This window comes from Vombatus ursinus, unplaced genomic scaffold (assembly GCF_900497805.2).
Source record: "Vombatus ursinus unplaced genomic scaffold, bare-nosed wombat genome assembly UNPS02014959.1, whole genome shotgun sequence".
In the NCBI taxonomy this organism is placed as follows: domain Eukaryota; kingdom Metazoa; phylum Chordata; class Mammalia; order Diprotodontia; family Vombatidae; genus Vombatus; species Vombatus ursinus.
The window spans coordinates 4,574,121-4,594,690 of NW_020954737.1; the positions used below are offsets into that span (position 1 = coordinate 4,574,121).

General features: G+C 39.7%; 1 protein-coding gene across 1 annotated transcript in view; it reads right to left on the reverse strand.

Moving 5' to 3' along the window:
- The window catches only part of MYLK (myosin light chain kinase), a 313,404-nt gene that overhangs the window by 168,854 nt on the left and 123,980 nt on the right, over window positions 1–20,570 (reverse strand). Inside the window, exons 7-11 of the mRNA XM_027845152.1 lie at window positions 17,152–17,170; window positions 11,774–12,321; window positions 11,106–11,312; window positions 5,662–5,796; window positions 1,232–1,384 (exon numbers count right to left, since the gene is read on the reverse strand). Of these exons, the coding sequence (XP_027700953.1) occupies window positions 1,232–1,384; window positions 5,662–5,796; window positions 11,106–11,312; window positions 11,774–12,321; window positions 17,152–17,170 (1,062 nt within the window). The remainder of the gene's footprint in view (window positions 1–1,231; window positions 1,385–5,661; window positions 5,797–11,105; window positions 11,313–11,773; window positions 12,322–17,151; window positions 17,171–20,570) is intronic.

Below are 20,570 nucleotides of genomic sequence, written 5' to 3' on the forward strand. Positions count from 1 at the left end.
AGAAGCAATTCCCTTTATAATGACCACTTCGCCCTGTATCCCCACAGCAGTGATGCAGTTTGCCTGTTTTCATTTGAGATGGGTATCTTGCTTTGTGAGTGGGTTTATAAATATATAATATATCTTTTGTTTTTACTAGGTAGTACAGTGGATAGAGACCTAGGCTTAGAGTTAGGAAGACCTGAGTTCAAATCTCATCTCAGACACATATTAGTAGTATGACCCTGAGCAAGTTATTTGCCTGTCTGTTTGCCTCAGTTCCCTCATTTGCAAAATGGGAATAATAATAGCACCCACCTCCCAGGGTTTTTGTAAGGCTAAAATTAAGTATTTGAAAAGCATTTACTAAACCTTAAAGAGCTATGTAAATGCTAGCTATATTTCATGTCTGCATATATTCCTCCCCTCTTCACTACCTAGTAATCCCCTACCCCCCTCCATTTAGAGGCACCTAGGTAGCACTGTAGATAGAGCACTGGACCTGGAGTCAGAAAGACCTGAGTTCAAATCTGGCCTCAGACATTTATGAGCTATTTAACCCTGGATAAGTCACTTAACCTCTATTTGCCTCAGTTTCCTCACCTATAAAATGAGAATCATAAAAACACTTTGCTCACAGGGTTGTTGTGAGGATCAAATGAGATAACATTTGTATAGCACTTTGCACACAGTAGGTACTCTATAAATGCTTATTCTCTTCCCTTTCCCCTTCCCCCTTCCCATCCCTTGAGACAAAGAGTAAGAAAAGACGAAAATAGATCAGCAAAACAATTAACATATTAACTGAATCAGGTAGCGCATGTAATATTCCACACGCAAAGACTCCTACCTCTTTAAAGAAGGGAGGGAGTGCATTTTCTTAACTAGGAGTATTTTAAAATCCCACTTTTTATGTGTGCATCTTGTTTCTTCCCATCCCTCTGGAAGCTCTGAAAGAACACAGAACTCGTCCCTTTGCTCTGCTTCTGTCCTCACTGACCATGGCTTGGTCTAAAGAAGGCCCCCAGGGAGGGAGGGAAGGGAGCAGACTGATGCCTCGAGCAGTTCCTTCCCATGGTAGGCTCTGACTCAACTTGAAGATGCCTTATTATTCATTGCTTTGCCTTCAGGTTCAGTAGATGCCTCCCTATCAAGACATATAGATGGGTCTCTTGTTTTAATACATCCACAGGGAAGCTGCCTATCAGGGGAGGGAATGGTTATGCATTTGAGTGCCAGGTACGGCTCTTACCCTGGACAGTAACCTGGGCACTGCAGGATGCCCGGCCTGACGGATTCTCAGCAAGGCAGGTGTAGAGACCATCATCCTCAGGTAATGCATCTTGTACCTGCAATTCAGCCACACCATCCTCGAAAGTTGTGTGGGCATATTGGATAGGCCGATCTGTTCAGAGAGAAAGACAGAAAACATCAGGTCAAGATGACTTTCTTCAGGGATGATAATTGGTGTTATTTCAGAGCTAAATTTCCTTTCAACTGGTGGTAATGGGGAAAAGGGACAAGCATAGAGGGAGAAGAAAGAGACTGGGATCCACTGAGGAGACAGGGGTGGGAGCTAAGGAGGCCCCACAGGAAAGGGGCAGAGACGTGGGGCTCTGAGAGAGGAAAAGTGAAGTTTTCTAACTATTCGAACATTAAAAATGGTTCAGAAAACCTGTATCTATTATCTCACAGAATCCTAGAGCTGAAAAGGATCTCAAAGGGTCCCCTGGCTCAGGACCAGGCCTACTACCAAGCCGGACTTCCCAAAGTTTAGACAGATGGGCTACGGGCGTAGAGTACATTTAAACCTCTTCTGGGGCAGTGATTTCATGGTGTAACCTCAGTCAAATATTAAAGATTTAACCAGAAAGTTCTTCTACATGTCTATCTAACTGAATTCTATCTTTCTATAACCAAGCCAAGGCATTTAAAAAATAACAACAACAACAACAACAACAACAAAAAGGTTAGCTCATCTCTTTCCCTGCATGAAATGAGAGGTTATCATCTGTCAAGGAATGCTTTAGAGCTTGAGTTCTTAACCTGAGGTCCATGAATTTCTTGTTTCTTTCAGTTTGTTATTTTTTCATTTTTAAAAAAAATTTGAGTTCCAAATTCTCTTCCTACCTCCCCCCCTCCCCCACCCAAAGAGAAGGCAAGCAATATGATAGGAATTATACATGTGAAGTCATACAAAACATATTTCCTTATTAGCCATGATGAACTTTTTCCAAAAAATATTTTGATAACTGCATTTCATGATAATTGGTTTCTTCTGTAATCTCATGTATTTTATTTTATTTTATTTTGCATTTAAAAACGTTATTCTCAGGAGGGTTCCGTAGATTTCACAAGCTGCTAAAATGGAGTTCTATGACCCTTATTAAAACCCCCACTCTAGAGGTAGTGCTGTGTAGAAATGTGAAAATGAATGAAATGATTTCTAGAGGTTCCTTTTCCTGCCATGTGTTTCTAAGACTTTATCATTTTAAGACTTGATCTTTTAGTTTCCAGGAAAAGAGAAAAAAAAACTCATTATTAGAGCTTCTGGCTTGAGAACAGGAATGTGTCCATTCTCTATGCAGGGAACAATTGACAACTTCTGTTCTGTGCCAGACCCTGGAGTTCTGGTTTGTACTTCATAAAAATGAAAGGGGAGAGGGGGAGAGAAGTATTCTTGACAGAGTTAATTTTTTTCTTCTGCCTATAACAACACTTGTGTCTCCATGACACATTTGCAGAGATTGCAGGCTGGGCCAACACAATGGCTAACCAGGCCAGTTAAAGAGGCTCTCTCTTGCTATTATTTTTTTCTTTTAAGGGGAAGAAGAATCACATTTTGTGGCTAGAACACTAAGGGTAGGAAAGCTACATTTGTCACAAAACAGTACTCTGACCTACTCCTCATTAAGAGTTCAATTCTTTCTCCCCATTATTGTTGCTATAGCATAATATGGTAGATTTATCTTGATGACATTGTACTTTTATCAAAGGAATAACTTGCTTTGGCCACACAAATACAAAACCAGACCCAAGGTGCCCAGAGGGATCTGTTGGGCAGATTTGACTTAGGAACACTTGAGACCTTGCCTGCAACTCCTAGCCAGGGATGAGTTTAATAGAGGGCTGGAAACTGAATTGATCTTGAGCACCCCCTGGTGGGTGCAACGGGAAAATGCCAACACTAACAGTGGGGTGGGAAGGAGCTGTGTCATACACACAAAAAGAACACAGTTCTAAGTGCTTGATAGAAATCAAATTCAGCTCTTGATCTATGGAACAATTTCACTTTGATGGGGGACTATATCAAGTCAGACCCCGCTCAGTCCCTAAAATCGTGTTCTGGCTAGAAGGTGGATTCATGTTCAGTTTAACTCAGTAAGCATTTATGAAGCACCCATGTGGCAGGCAGGCGCTGTACCATATCCTGAAGATATATACATACTCTCACTAGACTGACTTTTCTATTCATCCAGAGCACCTGACAAGAATTCTGCACATCTAGATGCCGGGAAGAGGAAAAGCCAGAGTGATCAGCCCTTAATTACTGGTTAAATTAATAAGCCTTAATTAATTACTAAAGCCTAACTGCTAAATGAGGCTTTAATTACTAAAGGATCTTTAGTAACAGTTTAATCTTCATCTGTCTGGTGTAGTATAAGGTCATAGGATCACAGATTTAAAGCAAGAAAGGACTTTAGAGTCCAACAAGTCCAACTCCATATTACAGATGAGGAAACTGAGGCACAGACAGGTTAAGTGCCCTGCCTAGAGTCGCACAGTTACTAAGTGTCTGATGCAGAATTTGAAACCAGGTTTTTTGATCAACTACAGCATGCTGGACTAGAAGCCAGCAGAGTTGGGTTTTAGCTCTCATTCTGTAAATGTAACCTTGGACAGATTATTGACCTTTTAGGGTCTCCATTTATTCACCTGTAACATGAGAGGGTTCGACTAGTGGTCTCCGATTCTATGAAACTATTAGCCTGACCTCCTCCTGCTGCCTAGCACATTCTTTCACCATTGAGAAGGTAATCTTAGGAAACATCAACTTATCCCAAAATGAGACGGAGTAAGTCATAATGAATGAGGGTAGGGCTAGGGAGAAATGGGTGGGAGGTTGAGAGGCACATTTTAGGCTTAAAGCAAAGAAAAACTTCATAACAATAAGATCAATACAAAAGAGCCATGGTCTGCCCTAGTAGATAGTGAATTGTCCCTCGCTGGAAATCTTCAGATAAAAATTGCAACACTCTTTTTCAAGTGTGAATTAGAGAGGCTTTAGGGAAGGGATATATCTTGGACCAGATGTTCCCCTAAGCCTCTCCTAACACTGAAATCCTGTGATGTCATCTTAGAAATCACCTAGTTCAATTCCCTCCTTTTGTTAATGAGGAAACTAAGGCTGGAAGAAGCAATATGATTTGGTGAGGTTGTCATTATGCACTCACCTTTGCTTCCTTGACCCAAGTCCAGCCCAGGAAAGACCACTGCACTAGTCAGGTTCAAGGATACATAAACGAAAAAGTGATGGAAACTTGCCCTTCTACTCTACTAGCTAGATGGTGCAGTGGATAGAGTGCCAGGCCTAGAGCCAGGAAGAGCTGAGTTCAAAGCTGGCCTCAGACTCTTAGTAGGTGTGTGACCCTGATCAAGTCATGTAACTCTTTTTGCCTCAGTTTCTTCATCTGTAAAATGAGCTGGAGAAGAAAATGGCAAACTGCCTCAGTATCTTTGCCAAGAAGAGCCCAATTGGGGTCACTAAGTGTCGGACATGACTGAAAAATGACCAAACACTCTCCTGTACCCAAGGACTCAATTTAACCTAGACCTATCCTCTATGACCCTCATATCAATATACCCTGGCTACACAGGAGTTATCAACGTCATGCTCTGTTCACTGAAAGTTAACTGTCCAATACGCATGGGACAAACAACGTACATTAATTTATTAAGCTAATTTGTGCTCTTGAAAAAGGTATAAAACTAGTTAGAATTGGACGATACGTTGGAGATTAAATAACTCAATTTTAATTTTATAGACAAAGAAGCAAATGTCCATAGAAATAAAATAGATTACCCAACATTGAAGAGTTAGCTAATGGCAGTGCTGGAATAAGAACTCCATTTTCCTGACTCTTTGTCCATTGTTCTTTCTATTGCATGATGTTGGCTCTCTCTCTTTTTTTATCATCATTGCTGTTATTGTTGTCTGTCAGCATCGTCATCTGTTATCATTGTCATTACTGTCATCTTCATTTACTGATGTCTACTACTGGGAGGCAGTTAGGGGACTCAGTGGATAGAGTGCCAGGCCTGGAGTCAGGAAGACCTGAGTTCAAATCCAGTCTCAGACACTCACTAGCTGTGTGACCCTGGGCAAGTCCCTTAACCTCTGTTTAGCTTAATCCACTGGAGAAGGAAATGGCAAACCATTCCAATATCTTTGCCAAGAAAACTCCATACAGGGTCATAAAGAGTCAGACACGACTGAGTGACTGAACAAAAATAATGCTATTTAGAAGCAGCTCCCCTAAAGGAACTCACAGTATGGTTAATCAAGATTTGACCTTACTTAGTACTTTAGTGACTAAGTACCATGACCACCAAGCTGAGAGAATCGTATTAAGTGGGGAGAGGGAAGAGGAAGCAAACAGTGAAGCCTGGTGAATGCCTTACCATTGAGTAGCCAGGAGACATATGGTGTGGGCTGCCCTTCTATTGTGCACTGCAGCACAAAGTCCTCGCCCTCTATGACTGTACAACCCTTCAGGACGCTGGAAAAAGAAGGGGCCATCCGATTGACTCGTGGTCCTGTGAGGGGAAAGAACAGGCCAACTGTCAGCAACATGTTTAGCCTTTGTTCACTGAGGCACATCTAGCCAAGAGGGTTTAAACAGAAACAGAAGGGGAATGCTGTCCACATACATCCACCAAATTAGATATCACAGAGTTGCAACATCACTGGGAGAATAACAATTGGGATGCCCAGAAATTCATAGGAAATGAAGTACAAGAAAAGATCGAGTGATAAAACCATGGGGTCAAACGTCCTTACACAAATGTATGGCGTAAAGTATGTATGGCAAGTAAAGCATGTATGGCAAGTAAAGCCATTTAGAATAAAAGGATGCAAATTGGACTTCCTAAGTATCACTGAGACACAATAAGATGAGGACCCCGAGTTCAAATCCAATCTCAGACACTTACTAGCTCTATGACCATAGATAAGTCACTTAATCCTGATTGCCAAGACACCCTCCCCCCGACACACATGAGAGATAGGTCATTTTAATGAGACCTATGTTGGTAGTACGGTTCTAGACAGGTGCACTTTAGAGAAATAAGGGAACTCAACTGGATTTGTTATTTCATTGACATAGGCATCATCTCCAGTGAGATAGAAGATAACAAGGCTCAGCTCCTATGCTACTTCAAACCATGATCTGTTCTGACACACCCAACTGCAAAGTACTCTCTCCCCTGGAAATAATTTTATATTTAGTTATGTCTGTATGTGTTATATATAGAATATAAGCTCCTTGAGGGCAGAGACAGATTCATTGGTGTTTCTGTATTACAAATGTCTAGCACATAGAAAGTGCATAACAGCAACAACAACAATGAGCGACAAAATATCACACCTAAAGGTGTGCAAATCACTTTCCATATGCTATCTCATTTGATCTCACAGTAAGTTTGACAGGTGAGTGCCATTATTCTTCTCATTTTACAGATCAGAAAACTGAGACAGAGATCGTGACTTGTCCAGGGTCAGCAAGCACCTATCAATGGCCAGGCAACGTACTGGAGATAGAAAGAAAGGTAAAACCATGGTCCCTGCTCTTAAGGAGCTCACACTCAAATGGGGGAGACACTATGGAGACCACTATGTAAATACAAGATATGCATAAGGGATAAATTGAAAATTATCTCAAAGGGAAGGCCATAGCATTAATGGGAATAGGGAAAGGCTTCCTGAAGAAGGTGGAATTTTGGCTCAGATTTGAATGAAGCCAAGAGGTGCAAGTGAGGAGAGCATTTCAGGCACAGGGGAAATGCAGAGATAGGAGATAATGTGTCTTTTGCAAGAAATAGCAGGAAGGACAGAGCCTTCGTCATCATTCAGGAACCACCCAGATCAGTCTGCAGCCCAGGCAGAGTTTCCACTTCCTGGATGTCCTTTAAGTCTGCCTGGGTAAAAGGAACCCTTGGGATTATCACTGGCACATGTCTTTACTGTATCTTTAGCTTTATCATTAATAAATTTTAACTAGGTAATTCTGGAAGTTGTGTCCTAGGTGGCTTGGTGGATACAGTGCCAGGCTTAGAGTCGGGAAGATTCATCTTCCTGAGTTCAAATCTGGTCTCAGACACTTACTAGCTGTGTGACCCTGGGCAAGTCACTGTTTGCCTCAGTTTCCTCATCTGTAAAATGAGTTGGAAAAGGAAATGGCAAGCCACTCTAATATCTTTGCCAAGAAAACCACATGTGAGATCATTAAGAGTTGGACTCAACTGAAAATGACTGAACAACAACAATCCTGTGATGACATAGAGAATATAATATTGGTCTTGGAGTTAGGAAAGCCTAGATTCAAGTCCTGCTTCAGATACTTACTAGCAGTGTGACTCTGGGCAAGTAAACCTCTCTATGCCTCAATTTCTTCAACTATAAAATGAGAGCGTTGGACTCCATGACCTCTAAGGGCCCTTCTAGCTCTGAATCAATAATTCTATGAAATAATTCTAGAACTTTGGAACAAGTGATTTTGAGCGACATGACTTGAGTGTACCAAAAAAGGCAAGTTCTGTTTCATGAGATAGATAGTCAACTCATGAAAGTCATTACTCTAAGAAGGGGAACAGGCTGAAAATATAAATAGATTCAAAAAGGTTTCAATAAATTCATGGATGACAGAGCCATAATAGGAAACAGGGTAGTTTGGGGACATGTTCTTATCCTTTGAGCTTGACCCACAAGAGCACAACCATTCCCTGTTTGTCAGACCCAGAACACAAAGCTTTACAGACCAGTGATACGCCCTACAATTGCAATTTTTTCCCCTAAATGCTATATTACTATTTTGTTCCAAAGATAAATAAGGCACTAGACATTCATCATAAAATAATTACAAGCAGCATACTCCTTCTGGGGGAGATACAACATTTAGATAAGATGTGGTTCCTACACTCAGTGATAGACTCATTACAGTCTATTAGCATAGAAAACACAGACCACTATAATATAGAATATTACAAGATCACAAAATTATGGATTTAGATCGAGAATGGGCCATGCTGTTTTTTAGTCATTTTCATTCATTTCCAACTCTTAGTGACCCCATTTGGAGTTTTCTTGGCAAAGATACTGGAGTGGCTGGCCATTTCTTCTCCAGCTCATTTTACAGATGAGGAAATTAAGGCAAATGGGGTTAATGACTTGCCCAGGGTCACACAGCTAGTAAGTGTCTGAGGCCAGATTTGAATTCAGGAATATGAGTCTTCCTGATACCAAGTTCGGTGCTCTATCCACTGAACCATCCAGCTACCCTGGAATGGACCATAGAAGTCACCTATTAAATATCTCTTACTGTATAGGTGATGAATCTAAAGCCCAGAACTTACATGCCTGCCCCAAAATCATGCTCATAGTAAGCCAAGCTGGAATCTCAACCCAGATACAAAATGAAGTACTTTATGTGTCCTAAGGAGGAAGGTTATTACCAATGGAGTAGGGAGGAAATCAAGGAAAGCTTCATGAAGTAAGTGGCCCAATCTGAGTTGGGCTTGAAGGGTGAGTATCAAATGAACAGATGGAGAGGGAGAGGGAGGTATTCTGGGTATAGGCAACAGTATGAAATTTAGATGGATTAGAGAAGGCATAGGGACAGATACTGAGATAAGACAGGAAAGACAGGAGGTGGCACCAAATTTTAGGGGGCCATGGATGCTATGGAAAGGAAAACGATAGTCACTTGGGAGACAATCAAGAGCCATTGGTGATTCCTGAGCAAAGAAGTAGCTTGATCAGATCTATATATAATCCATTCTCCACAGAATGGAAAATGGGTTGGAGTGAGTACAATGGTAGAAAGATGTTAGGAGAATATTGCAGTAATCTAGGTGGCTGTACTAGGGTAGTGGGAATGGGAGTAGGAAGTAGGGTACTAATATCAGAGTTGTTACAGACCCTAGGCACCACTCGGATATGAGAGTTAATAAAGAGAGAAGACTCAAAAGTTTTAAGAGTTAATTTGTCAAATACAGGAGACCATGTGAGTTGTAATTCAGCAATCAGAAATAGTGAGGTCAGAAGGAGAGCCAGGTTTGGGGGGGTGGGCAATACAAGTTATGTTTGTACATGTTCAGTTTGGGATGGCAAGTGGGATTCCCAGGTTGAGATATCTTGTACATAGATGGAGATGCATTTCTGGAAGGAGGGGCCGGTCAGGACTGGAGATGGAGATTTAGGAGTCATTTGAATAGATGTAATAACTGAAGTCAGGGTACTGAATGAGATTGCCAAGGGAGGGAGGAGAGACAAGGACAGAAGGTGTCCATGAAGGTGCTGTCTTCAAAGCCGATGGAGAAGAAAGTGGACAATGATATGAAATGTTGCAGAGGATAAAAAGATCATAGATTTTAAACTGGAAGGCACCTTAGAGGTGAGTCCCAACAACCTGATTTTACAGATGAGGAAAATGAGTCACAGAAAGGTTAATTAACTCACTCTTGATTGTCCCGCTAGTAAGAGGATGGAGTAGGATGAAGATTGAAAAAAAATGGCCATTGGGTTTGGTGGTAAAGCAGTCACTGGTGACCTCTCAGAGAGTAGTCTCAGATTTATGCAAGCGGTAACCAATTTGGTGAAATAGAGAGGTCCATGGTGAGTGCTTGAGTTGGAGTCAGAGAATGTTCACATCATGCTTCTTCCATTTACTACCTGTATGACTTTGTCATCTCACTGTTCTTTGCCTCAGTTTTCTCATCAATAAAGCAAAAGGGCTGGACTAACATGAGAACTAAGATGCCTTCTCACTCTAAATCTATGATTCTATTCTTATAAGGGGATGAACCAAGGCCAAGTGGATGATGAGGAAGTTTTCCAGAATTGTGGCTGTGCAAAAGAGGAGAGCAAAGGGATGGTAGCCCAAGGGAGAGCTCTCATGGGGTAAGAAGGAGCCAGAGTGGGAGTGATTGAAGGTACATGAAAAAGAGAGAAAGAATGATTATTGGAGAACGGGCTTGGCTAAACCAGAGAAGGCAGCATAGAATGGTATCACAGGCACAAGCAGAAAGATTAGCCTCAGCGATTCTTTTCTGTGGCCAGTGGGAAGATGAAGAAAATGAGGAACAAGGCTGAAGAGTTTTCAGGGGCAGAGGAGGGGACTTATTGGAATTTATGTTGAGTGGCCTTGATCTCAACGAAATATGAGGCTGTCTCACGTCATGAATGTTTCTAAGCAGGGACTAGGTACAACCTGAAGAAAGACAGGAAAAGTCTTAGAGTAGACATTATGGAAAATGAGATAGAGTGTTCATATGATATGTGTGCATGTGTCTGGCATGTACATGGGTTTTGTGGAAAAATTCACTCCATTTGCTTGTCTAACTCTCAAAGCAATGGTTTTAATATATGGGGTACAGTGTTCAAAGAGAGACTGAAAATCAATACAAAGAGATGTAGGCTCCTCATATTATTCTCCCCCCCCCATCTCATGACACTTAAAATAAGGCACACATAATTAATCCTCAATCACCTTAAGCAAATCACTTAAAGTCTCTAAATTTTCTCATCTATAGCATGAGGAGACTGGATTAGGTGGTCACTAAGGTTCCATTTCTAAGTCTATGATCTTATGAACTATGCATATAAAATGGAATCATTCTAGAGTAGATATGATTCCCCTACCCCCAAACAACTTTTTCTTTAGCCGTGGGACACACCGAAAGATATCTTGGCAGTAGATTCACCTTCCTGATTAAAGCCATTGACTTCACAGAAGGTTATGGGGAAAGAAGCCAGAGATAAAAAAAATATCATGTGGAATCTGCCAGGTGAATCATCTCCCCATAGAGAATTAATAGGCAGCTAACTGCACATGAAGAGACATACTCACTTCTGACTGTCAGCATCCACCGGCTGGTCACACGGCCTTTGCTGTTGTAGGCCAGGCAGCTGTAGCTGCCGCTGTCTTCCATGTGAGCCTTCTTCAGGCACAGGCAATGGGTAGCATTCTCATCTTCATATATCTGGATGCCTTCACTTGCCATCAGAAGGGCATTGTCCCGGAACCATTCCACAGTCGGCTTTGGAGTCCCTACAACTACAGGAATAGGTAAGGGTATGGAGAGACTGTAAAATGGTGTCCATGGCTGGGGAAGGGATAGATGAGTAAGGAAAGGAGAGCCCAAATCCTAATGATCAAACCACTTCTACCTCTCTTTACAATGCCTTTCATCCTGAGGGATGTCACACTGACTGCTCCTTTTCTCAGCATCCCTTTTCCCACTAGTGGCCTCACTTTATAATTTATTGAGAAGTATTTTTGAGGACAAGTACCATGGAACTTTTTTGTTAGATTGGGAAATCCTGAGGCCTCACTGGATTAAGTATTCCCTGAAACTGGAGGCCAGATCTCCTTGACCATGTGATTCCTCCCAGTATACCCAGGGTTCTCAAGGGCCCTAAAGAGCTTGGAACAGCAGGGAACAAAAGGAATTAATGGGGGAAACTATTACACCCAAAGAAAATAGGCCTGGGTTCCGTGATTATTGTCTCACTCACCCTGACTTCTGAACTTGACTTCATCACCTTCTTGGATTTCTTGACTTTCAGGCTGTGTCAAGAATTGGGGGGACTCCCCAAGGGTCTTGTTTCTTCGGTTTTCGAGGGTGATTTTTTTGGTTGCTATTTTGGTCTCCAGCTCCTGGCCCTTGGAATCAAGTTCCTTTGACAGAGGAGATGCTGTAGGCTGAGCTGTGGGCACCTTCTTCTCTTCCCCTTGAAGTGGGAGGTTGCCCATGGCTTGGGGCTTGGTTTCAACAGGGGCTCTTACAGATTGCAGGATGATCGTGCTTGATGTCTTCTGGAGGACTGGGGCCACCTCTGGGACTTTCTCCTTCAGCTTGTAGGGTTCTGGACGAGACTCGCTCAGTGACTGGGGTTGTCTGTGTGTTCTTTCATTTTCTCTAGAGAACATTTTTGGGAGGTCTGAGTGATTTTGACTCTTATCTACACTTTCCAGACCACTTGGTTGGGGATGTTTTGAGATTTTGTCTGCTGTCACCTTCTTAGTTTCTGAATTTTCAGTCGCAACTGCATTCAAGGGGTATCTGTGGGCAGGGAGAAAGAGGGAACGAAGAGATTTAGAGAATTATTAGGATACTTATAAACATTATTCATCACAAAGTCAGAATCCAGGGACAGTAAAAACCCATGAAGTCAAAGAGTTAACACCAAGACATCTCTCCCCCCAGGGAAGCTGTGTTTTATAGGAATGTGATCAAATGAATAGTAACCACTAAAACTAACTAGCCTGAGAACCACAGAAAGTATTGAACAATAAGTTTCATAAATAATAATCATTTTATAAATAATGATATTTATATACCACTTTAAAGTTTGCATACACTACTCATTTGATCCTTACAACAACTCTGTGAGGCAGGTGCTATTATTATACCCATTTTACAGATGAGGAAACTGAGGCCGAGAGAGGTTAAGTGATCTGCCCAGGGTCATATAGCTAGTAAGTGCCCTACCTTGGAATTGAACTCAAGTCTTTCTAACTCCAATACGCTATACATTGTATATCACCTAGCTGGCAAATGATAGAAGAGATCTTAGAGATCATTTATCTCAACAAACTTACTTTCCAGATAATAAAACTGAAGCCCATGAAAGGTAAAATGAATTGGGATCACTTGGCTTATAAGGGACAAGTCCTGGAATTTGAACTCAGGTCCTGCAATTCTCAGATTTGGCACTTTATCCGCTACTCAACACTATGTCTCAGACATGATCTTAGTTTTGAGTGAGTGAGAATGGCGTGGTTATTTGATCTTACAATTTCTCTGAAATGATGAAGAAATTATTTCTGGTGGAGAGGAGCTTGGTCCTGAATATTAAGAGAAGACTTCTGCCAGAGTCCCACCCCAATCTCTCAGCGACGGTGATGCTGGGTTCTTAAAAGCCATGCCGAGGAACATGAGCTCTGGAAGGTCCATGCTAGTGCAGGCCACCATCACTTCACACTTGGACAAAAGACAAAAGCCGGCTGGTGGGTTTCCCCGCCTCCTGTGTCTCCCCTCTCCAATCCATCTTCTACTCAGCCACCAAAGGGATTAAAGTGCAGGTCCGACCACATCATCACCTCCTCCTACTCGGCAGTGGCTCCCCATCATCTTTAGGACCAAATACAAAATCTTGTTTGGTGTTCAAAGTCCTTCATGACCTCGTCCTCTCCTTTCCATCTTTCTTACATCTAACTCCCTACTCTTTGATCCAATGACACTGGCCTCCTGGCTGTTGCACCTCTTGCATCCAAGCATTTTCTCTGGCTGTCCCTCATGTCTGGAATGCTCTTCCTCCTCATCTTCACCTACTGGCTTCCTTTAAGTCCCAACTAAAATCCCATTTTCTACAGGAAGCTTTCCCCTAACCCCTCTAGTGCCTTCCTTTCTTATTTATCCTGTATATATTTTGTTTGTACAGACATGTTTGTTTATTGCCTCTCCCACTAGATTGTGAGCTCCTTGAGGGCAGGGGACTATCTTTCGCCTCTTTTTTGTACCTCCGAGTGCTTAGCATAGTGCCCGGCATATGGTAGGAACTTAATAAATGTTTATTGGCTGGCTGACTGACTTTCTGATACAAAGCTAAAAATGATTGTGAATCCTTACTCATCAATGCACTGGGTGTTTATCAACTGAGGATGAATCTAATTTTAAAGTTTGGAGAGGCTTATTACATGGATCTGGGTCAACAGGCGATAAATTATTTTGGTCACAGTAACCTATGAAGACCACATAAAAAGAGACAGTTGGACGAGATGACCTCTGACGTCCCTTCCAGTACTAGACCTATCCTTGGTCATGAAGGGGTTATGACCCAAGTTGGTAGAAGCAGTATTCACAGGAAGTAATTATTAAAGGAGAGAAGAAAGCAACTTCAAAAAGATGACGTCTCCAGATTATTGGGTGCTTTTAGCACAGACTGAAGCAGAAGGGAGATCTGCAAAAGGCATCACAAATAAAACAAAGGGGTCATGTTTGGCTGCTAAAGCCCTTTACCCCACGGTCCCTTCCTGCCTCCCAGTCTTCTTACACTTCACCCCCTACCATGTATACTGTCTAGCTTCACTGGCCTAACTGTGGATCCTTACACTCAGCCCTCCATCCTCAGGCTTGGAGCTTTCGCCCTGGCTCTCCTCTATGCCTAGAATGCCCTCCCCATCCACCTCTGTCTGGTTCCTGGATTCCCCAGCCTCCTTCAAGACTTGGTTCACCTTCCGCAGGAGGCCTTCCTGATCTTCCTCCACACCCCTCCCTGCCTCCAGTTATTGCTAGTACCTTCCCTCTGAGATGACTTTCACTTTACGTGGATGTGTATATATAGATGCATATAGATGTATATGTAGATATGTTGTGGGGACATGCATATATACGTGTGTATATATGTATTTATATATTATGTATTAAGGTGCGTGTATTAATACATAATATACAAATACACATATACACACATATATATGCATGTGCGTGTGTGTATGTGTATATACATATATATACATATACACATACACACATACACACATACAGTAAGGACAACCTATATAACAAGGACAACATGAAATAACTATTTGTGTGAATGTATTTGTGTATATGTGTATGTGTGGATACACGTATACACATACATACATACACACACACGCACACATATTTATATGGATGGATGGCCTGGGTCTGTGTGTGTGTGTGTGTGTGTGTGTGTGTGTATACACGTGTGTACAAATAGTTGAATATATTATATGTTAAGGTATAGACAGCAAAGACAAACTATATAATTGGTATAACATGCAAATAACTGTGTGTGTGCATGCACATACATATACACACACATAATTATACAGTAAGAACAAACTATACGATAAGGACAATATGCAATAACTACGTGAGTATGCCTTGGGTATTTATGTATATGTATGTGTATATATTACATAAATTTGTATATATACTATATATTATGGTATATATACAGCAAGGGCCAACTACACAATTAGGACAATGTATAAATAACTACGTGTGTGTATATACCTTGTATATACCCAAGGTATATATGTGTGTGTGTGTGTATATTACATATAGTTGTATATATTTTATACATTAAGGTATATACACAGTAAGGACAAACTATACAATAAGGACAGCATGCAAATAACTGTGTGTATATGTATTTATATGTGTATATGCATGTACATACACACATGTAGTTACACCATAAGAACAAACTATAAAATAAGGACTACATGCACATATATCTACATGTATATATGCCCTTAGGGTATATCTAGGTCTAGGTCTATGTACATACATTACATATAGTAGTACATATATATTAAGATATATACAGTAAGGATAAACTATACAATAAGGACAACATGCAAATAACTACATATATGAGTGCATGTATACACACATACACACAGACAACCAGCACTGTGTTTTGTGCTCTTTTTTGGGTAACCCTAGTGGTTAGCATAGAACCTGGAACATAGTCAGTGCTTAATAAGTGCTTGCTGACTAAAAATAAAGTGCTCAGTCATTTTTCGTGGTGATGCAGGGAAGAAGCAGCATTTTTGGATAAACTCCCAATCATTTCTATGTATCTGGAATGTATCAGGTCACCATTATTTCTCTTCCTCATGTGGCCAGGCTCATTCTCTGAGCAGGGGAAGGGGCTCCCAGGAGCATTCTAAAGAAGGTAGGAGGGGACTTGAATCGGTTTTACAATCTGTACACAGATATCAAAAGTTTACAATTATCAGACCCACGATCTTCTCAAAGTATTCTTGCTCCTGTAACTACAATTGTGTGGGAGAAATTGTTCTTATGACTATAATTATGCAGGAGAAAAAAGAATTGAAGAAAACAATAAAGAGAAACCTTATACCAGGGAACCATTTATGGTGCAGAAGTAAGAATACTACCTTTGGAATCAGAAGAAAGATGTGGGTTCAAATTCAGGTTTTACCACCAGTTACCTGTGGGACCTTGGGCAAATCATTTAACTTCTCTGAGGTTCAGTTTCCTCACGTGTAAAATGAGGGTTATGATACTTACCTTACATATCTAAAGAATGTTGTGAAGGTCAAAGAAAACAGTTGAATTAAAGCACTCAGCAACCGTAAAGTAACATAAAAATGTCAATGATACTTCTTAGGTCACACAAATTATGATTATTACTACTACTAGTATATTAAACAGTGACAATTTCAGAGCAAATCTTAATGCTATTCCCCTTCCTTTTTTAACTCATTTTTTCCTGGTATGTTTTCTTAAAATTTTTATTTAAAATTTTGAGTTCCAAATTCTATTCCTCTCTCTCTTCCTTCCTCCCACACCCACACCCCACCCCCGAGACGGTAAGTAATCAGATATAGATTGTACATGTGCTATTATGTAAAACATTTCCATATTAGTCATTTTGTATAAGAAGATTCAAAAAAAAAGAAAAAAAATGCAAGAAAGTGAAAAATGGCATGGTTCCGTCTGTATTCAATCAATATCAGTTCTTTCTCTGGAGGTGGATAGTATGCTTCATCATCAGTCCTTTAGGATTGTCTTGGATCATTGTATTGTTGAGAATAGCTAAGTCATTCACGGCTCTTCATCAAACAATATTGCTGTTACTGTGTACAATGTTCTCCTGGTTCTATTCATTTCACTAGGCATCATTCATGTAAGTCTTTCCAGATTTTTCTGAAATCATCTTGCTTGTCATGTCTTGTAGCACAATAATATTCTATTACAATCATATACCACAGCTTGTTTAGCCATTCCTCAATTGATGGGCATCCCTTTGATTTCCAATTCTTAGCCACCACAAAAAGATCAGCTCATTTTAATGACAGAAAATTAAATAATCATGAAATTCAAACATACCTATTTGTTTTCTCTGTACCTGGAAAAAGAAGAGGGAAAAGAATTAGTGACCATTAATGTAGCATCTTACAAACCAAAGAAAAGATAAAGTGAGGCCCCTTTGACTTTACACAGTGCCTTAATATCCCCAAACACTGACTTATCTTTGCCTTTCCTGTACCCTCACTCCAGTCAAATAGCCCTAAATCCTATTCTCTTAATGTCATGATTTTTTTAGGGTTAATGCCCCTGAGAGGTATCATGGCAAAGATGGTAGAGAGCAGGCCCCAGAATCTGAAAGACCCAGGTTCAAGTCCTGGCCTCGACACATTTTAAGGCATGTGACCCTGGGCAAGACACTTACTTGATCAGTGCCTCCAGGCAACTCACAGACACAAGAAGTTGCACATTTGCCCCTCTGCAGTAGTCGAGGAGGGGTTTTCCATTACAAGGAATTCCCTATACTTAGCAAATCACAGGTCCAGATTCTGATGTACTAATTCCAGATGGATAGACTGATGGGGGTCTAATGGGTTGACTTCACCAGAAAACATCTACATTTTCCTAGTGCCTATAATACCTTAATTTAGGGGAGGGGGAACCTTCTTGTACTGAGGGTCAGTGATCTCCAAAAGAGAAAGCAACTGATTTTCAACCTCATGTTCACAGATAAACCTAACATGTCAGTAACAGGAAAAAGAGCAGAAATCCAAAATCATCTCAGTAGATGCCAGAAGGTAATAAACAAGATACCTATTCTTACTTGAAATTATGGAAAAAATAGGCATAGAAGGTCTCTTTCTTAGCATGATAAAGAGAACATTTTATATATATATATATATATATATACACACATACACATACACACACACATATACATATACATATATATACATATACATATATATAATTATAAATAACATCTTAAAAGTATGCCTATGAATGCCCTTGGTCATTATTCCTATTTAAGAAAGAAACACTGGTTATAACTATTAGACAAGAAAAATAAATAAAAAACAAAAAAGGTAAAAAATTAGTACATTACTTTTTATAGATAACCTAATTTTATACCTAGATAAATCAAGAAAAGGAACCAAAAAGTTATTAAATACAGGAAACTGAAATACCAAAGCTTCAAGAAATAAGATAAAATCCCTAAATATCCTATTTCTATATGCTAGTGATATGCAACTAGGAAATACACAGATACAATCTATTTACCATATGTTAAATTAATTAATGAAATAAAAGACGTGTTAAACAAAATTTAAAAGCCTAATGGGAGAAATAAAGGGATGTATAAATATTTTGAGGCTAGCTGGGAAAACTACCCAGAATGAAGATAAAACAGTCTAAGTTAATGCAGAGATTAACTTCAATGCCAATTAAAGGCCTTATATATGCTATATAACTTGATAAATTACTACTGAAGTCTACCTGGAAGAATGAACAGATGTAGACATAAACAACATACATAAATGTATGCTTATATATACCTCAATGCATAGAAATCTATTTGTAAATGTATATGCAACTATACACACGCAAACTGCACCTTTATAAAAATGCAATAAAGCCTCTGAGACTCTTAAGCAAGTCTCCTAACTGCTGTCTGTCTCATTTTTCTAATCTGCAAAATAATGAAAATAATAGCACCTACCTCTCAGAGTTGTTGTGAGGATAAAGTGAGATATTTGTAAAGTACTCTGCAAACTTTAAAGTTCTACACAAATGCAATTATTGTTATTACTGTTAATATTGTTATATATAGGGTATACCAAAAATCTTATTGAAGTTTTATGTTATTAAAACACTTAAAACTGTACCAAGATTTCTGAGAAATCTTGTATCATATGAATGTGTCTGTATCATGCATATAATGTATATTATATGTATATAAATAATATGTATATGTTCTGTCGTTCAGTTGTTTCAGTCACGTCTGACTCTTCATGACTCCATTTGGGGTTTTCTTGGCAAAGATACTGGAGTGGTTTGTCATTTCCTTCTCCAGCTCATTTTATAGGTGAGGAAACTGAAGTAAACAGGGTTAAGTGATTTGCCCAGGGTCATATAGCTATTAAATCCGAGGCCAAATTTGAACTCAGGTAGATGAGTCTTCCTGACGCCAGACCTGGCACTCTAGCTACTATGCCACTTAGCTGTCCCAAGATGTGTGTATATGTTTATATGTATATGTATGTGTGTGTGCATGTGCATGTTTACATATGAATATATGTGTATCTATATGCACACATACACAATATACATATACATGTATATGTAAATGTAAAATACTAGGTAGACCTGTATTCTCAGACTTTATAATATTTTACAGTGATAGTGATAAGAACCACATTATATTGAGCTGAAAACAAAAAGTTAGTAACTGAATAAAATGACCTAGAAAAATATTCAAACTACAATAAGAAATTAATAAGGCAAAACAGAAATAAAAGGATATCTTTTTTTTTTTTTAGGCAATTGGGGTTAAGTGACTTGCCCAGGATCACACAGTTAGTAAGATAAAAAGGATATCTATATTTAGTACTTGGCTATCTGTCTCTTAATTATTTTTCCTCACTAAGCATTCTAGTCATCGTTCAATTATTGTATTAAATACCAACGATGAATGAACCTGTGTCCACACATACTTCACACTGACAAATACAAGATAGGAAAAAGAAAAATCCACAATAAAAACTATTAATAACCAAAATAATTACTAGAAGAAAGCAAAACAACATCCATGCTAGATGACAGCAGAGGAAGGAAGGTGCTTTTATGAATTTCAAGAAATGGAGGTGTTTGATTTTTTTCTTCTTTGGGTCAAGCCTGCGATTGCATTGACTTGGGAGTGTCTACTGAGAAACTTCTCATGCAGATTAGTCTCTTCTCTGCAAATGATAGCCTTAGCGAGTCACCGTGAGCACTGACAAGCGAAGTGACTTGCTCAGGCTAGCATATGTCAGAGACAAAATTAGAGCTGAGTTCTTTCTGACTCTGAGGCCAGCTCTCTATCGACTACTCCATGTTGCCTCTTTGTAGCAATATAAGCCTAAAAACCAATTTAAAAGAAATCATGGTCTATAGCAGAGACAGCACTAGATTTGGTATAACAGAGACAGCATTAGATTTTGAGGCAGTGGAACTGGGTTTCAGTCCCAGATTTTCCACATAGAGAGATACATTCATTTTTTCCCTCCATTTTTTCTTATTTAATATTTTAAAGTTATATTCCTAGTAGAGGAACCATTAAGATGAAAGGGTCTGAGCAGTTTTGTGACTCTTATTGTGTATCATTATGTTTAATTTTTTAAAACTATTTTTGCCAATTTTATGGCAAATAAGGCAGTACTTCAAAGTTGTTTTAGTTTTTAAGAAAAGGATCACAGAAAATTTAAGCTGATAGGGACTTCAGTCACCATCTACTCCAAATT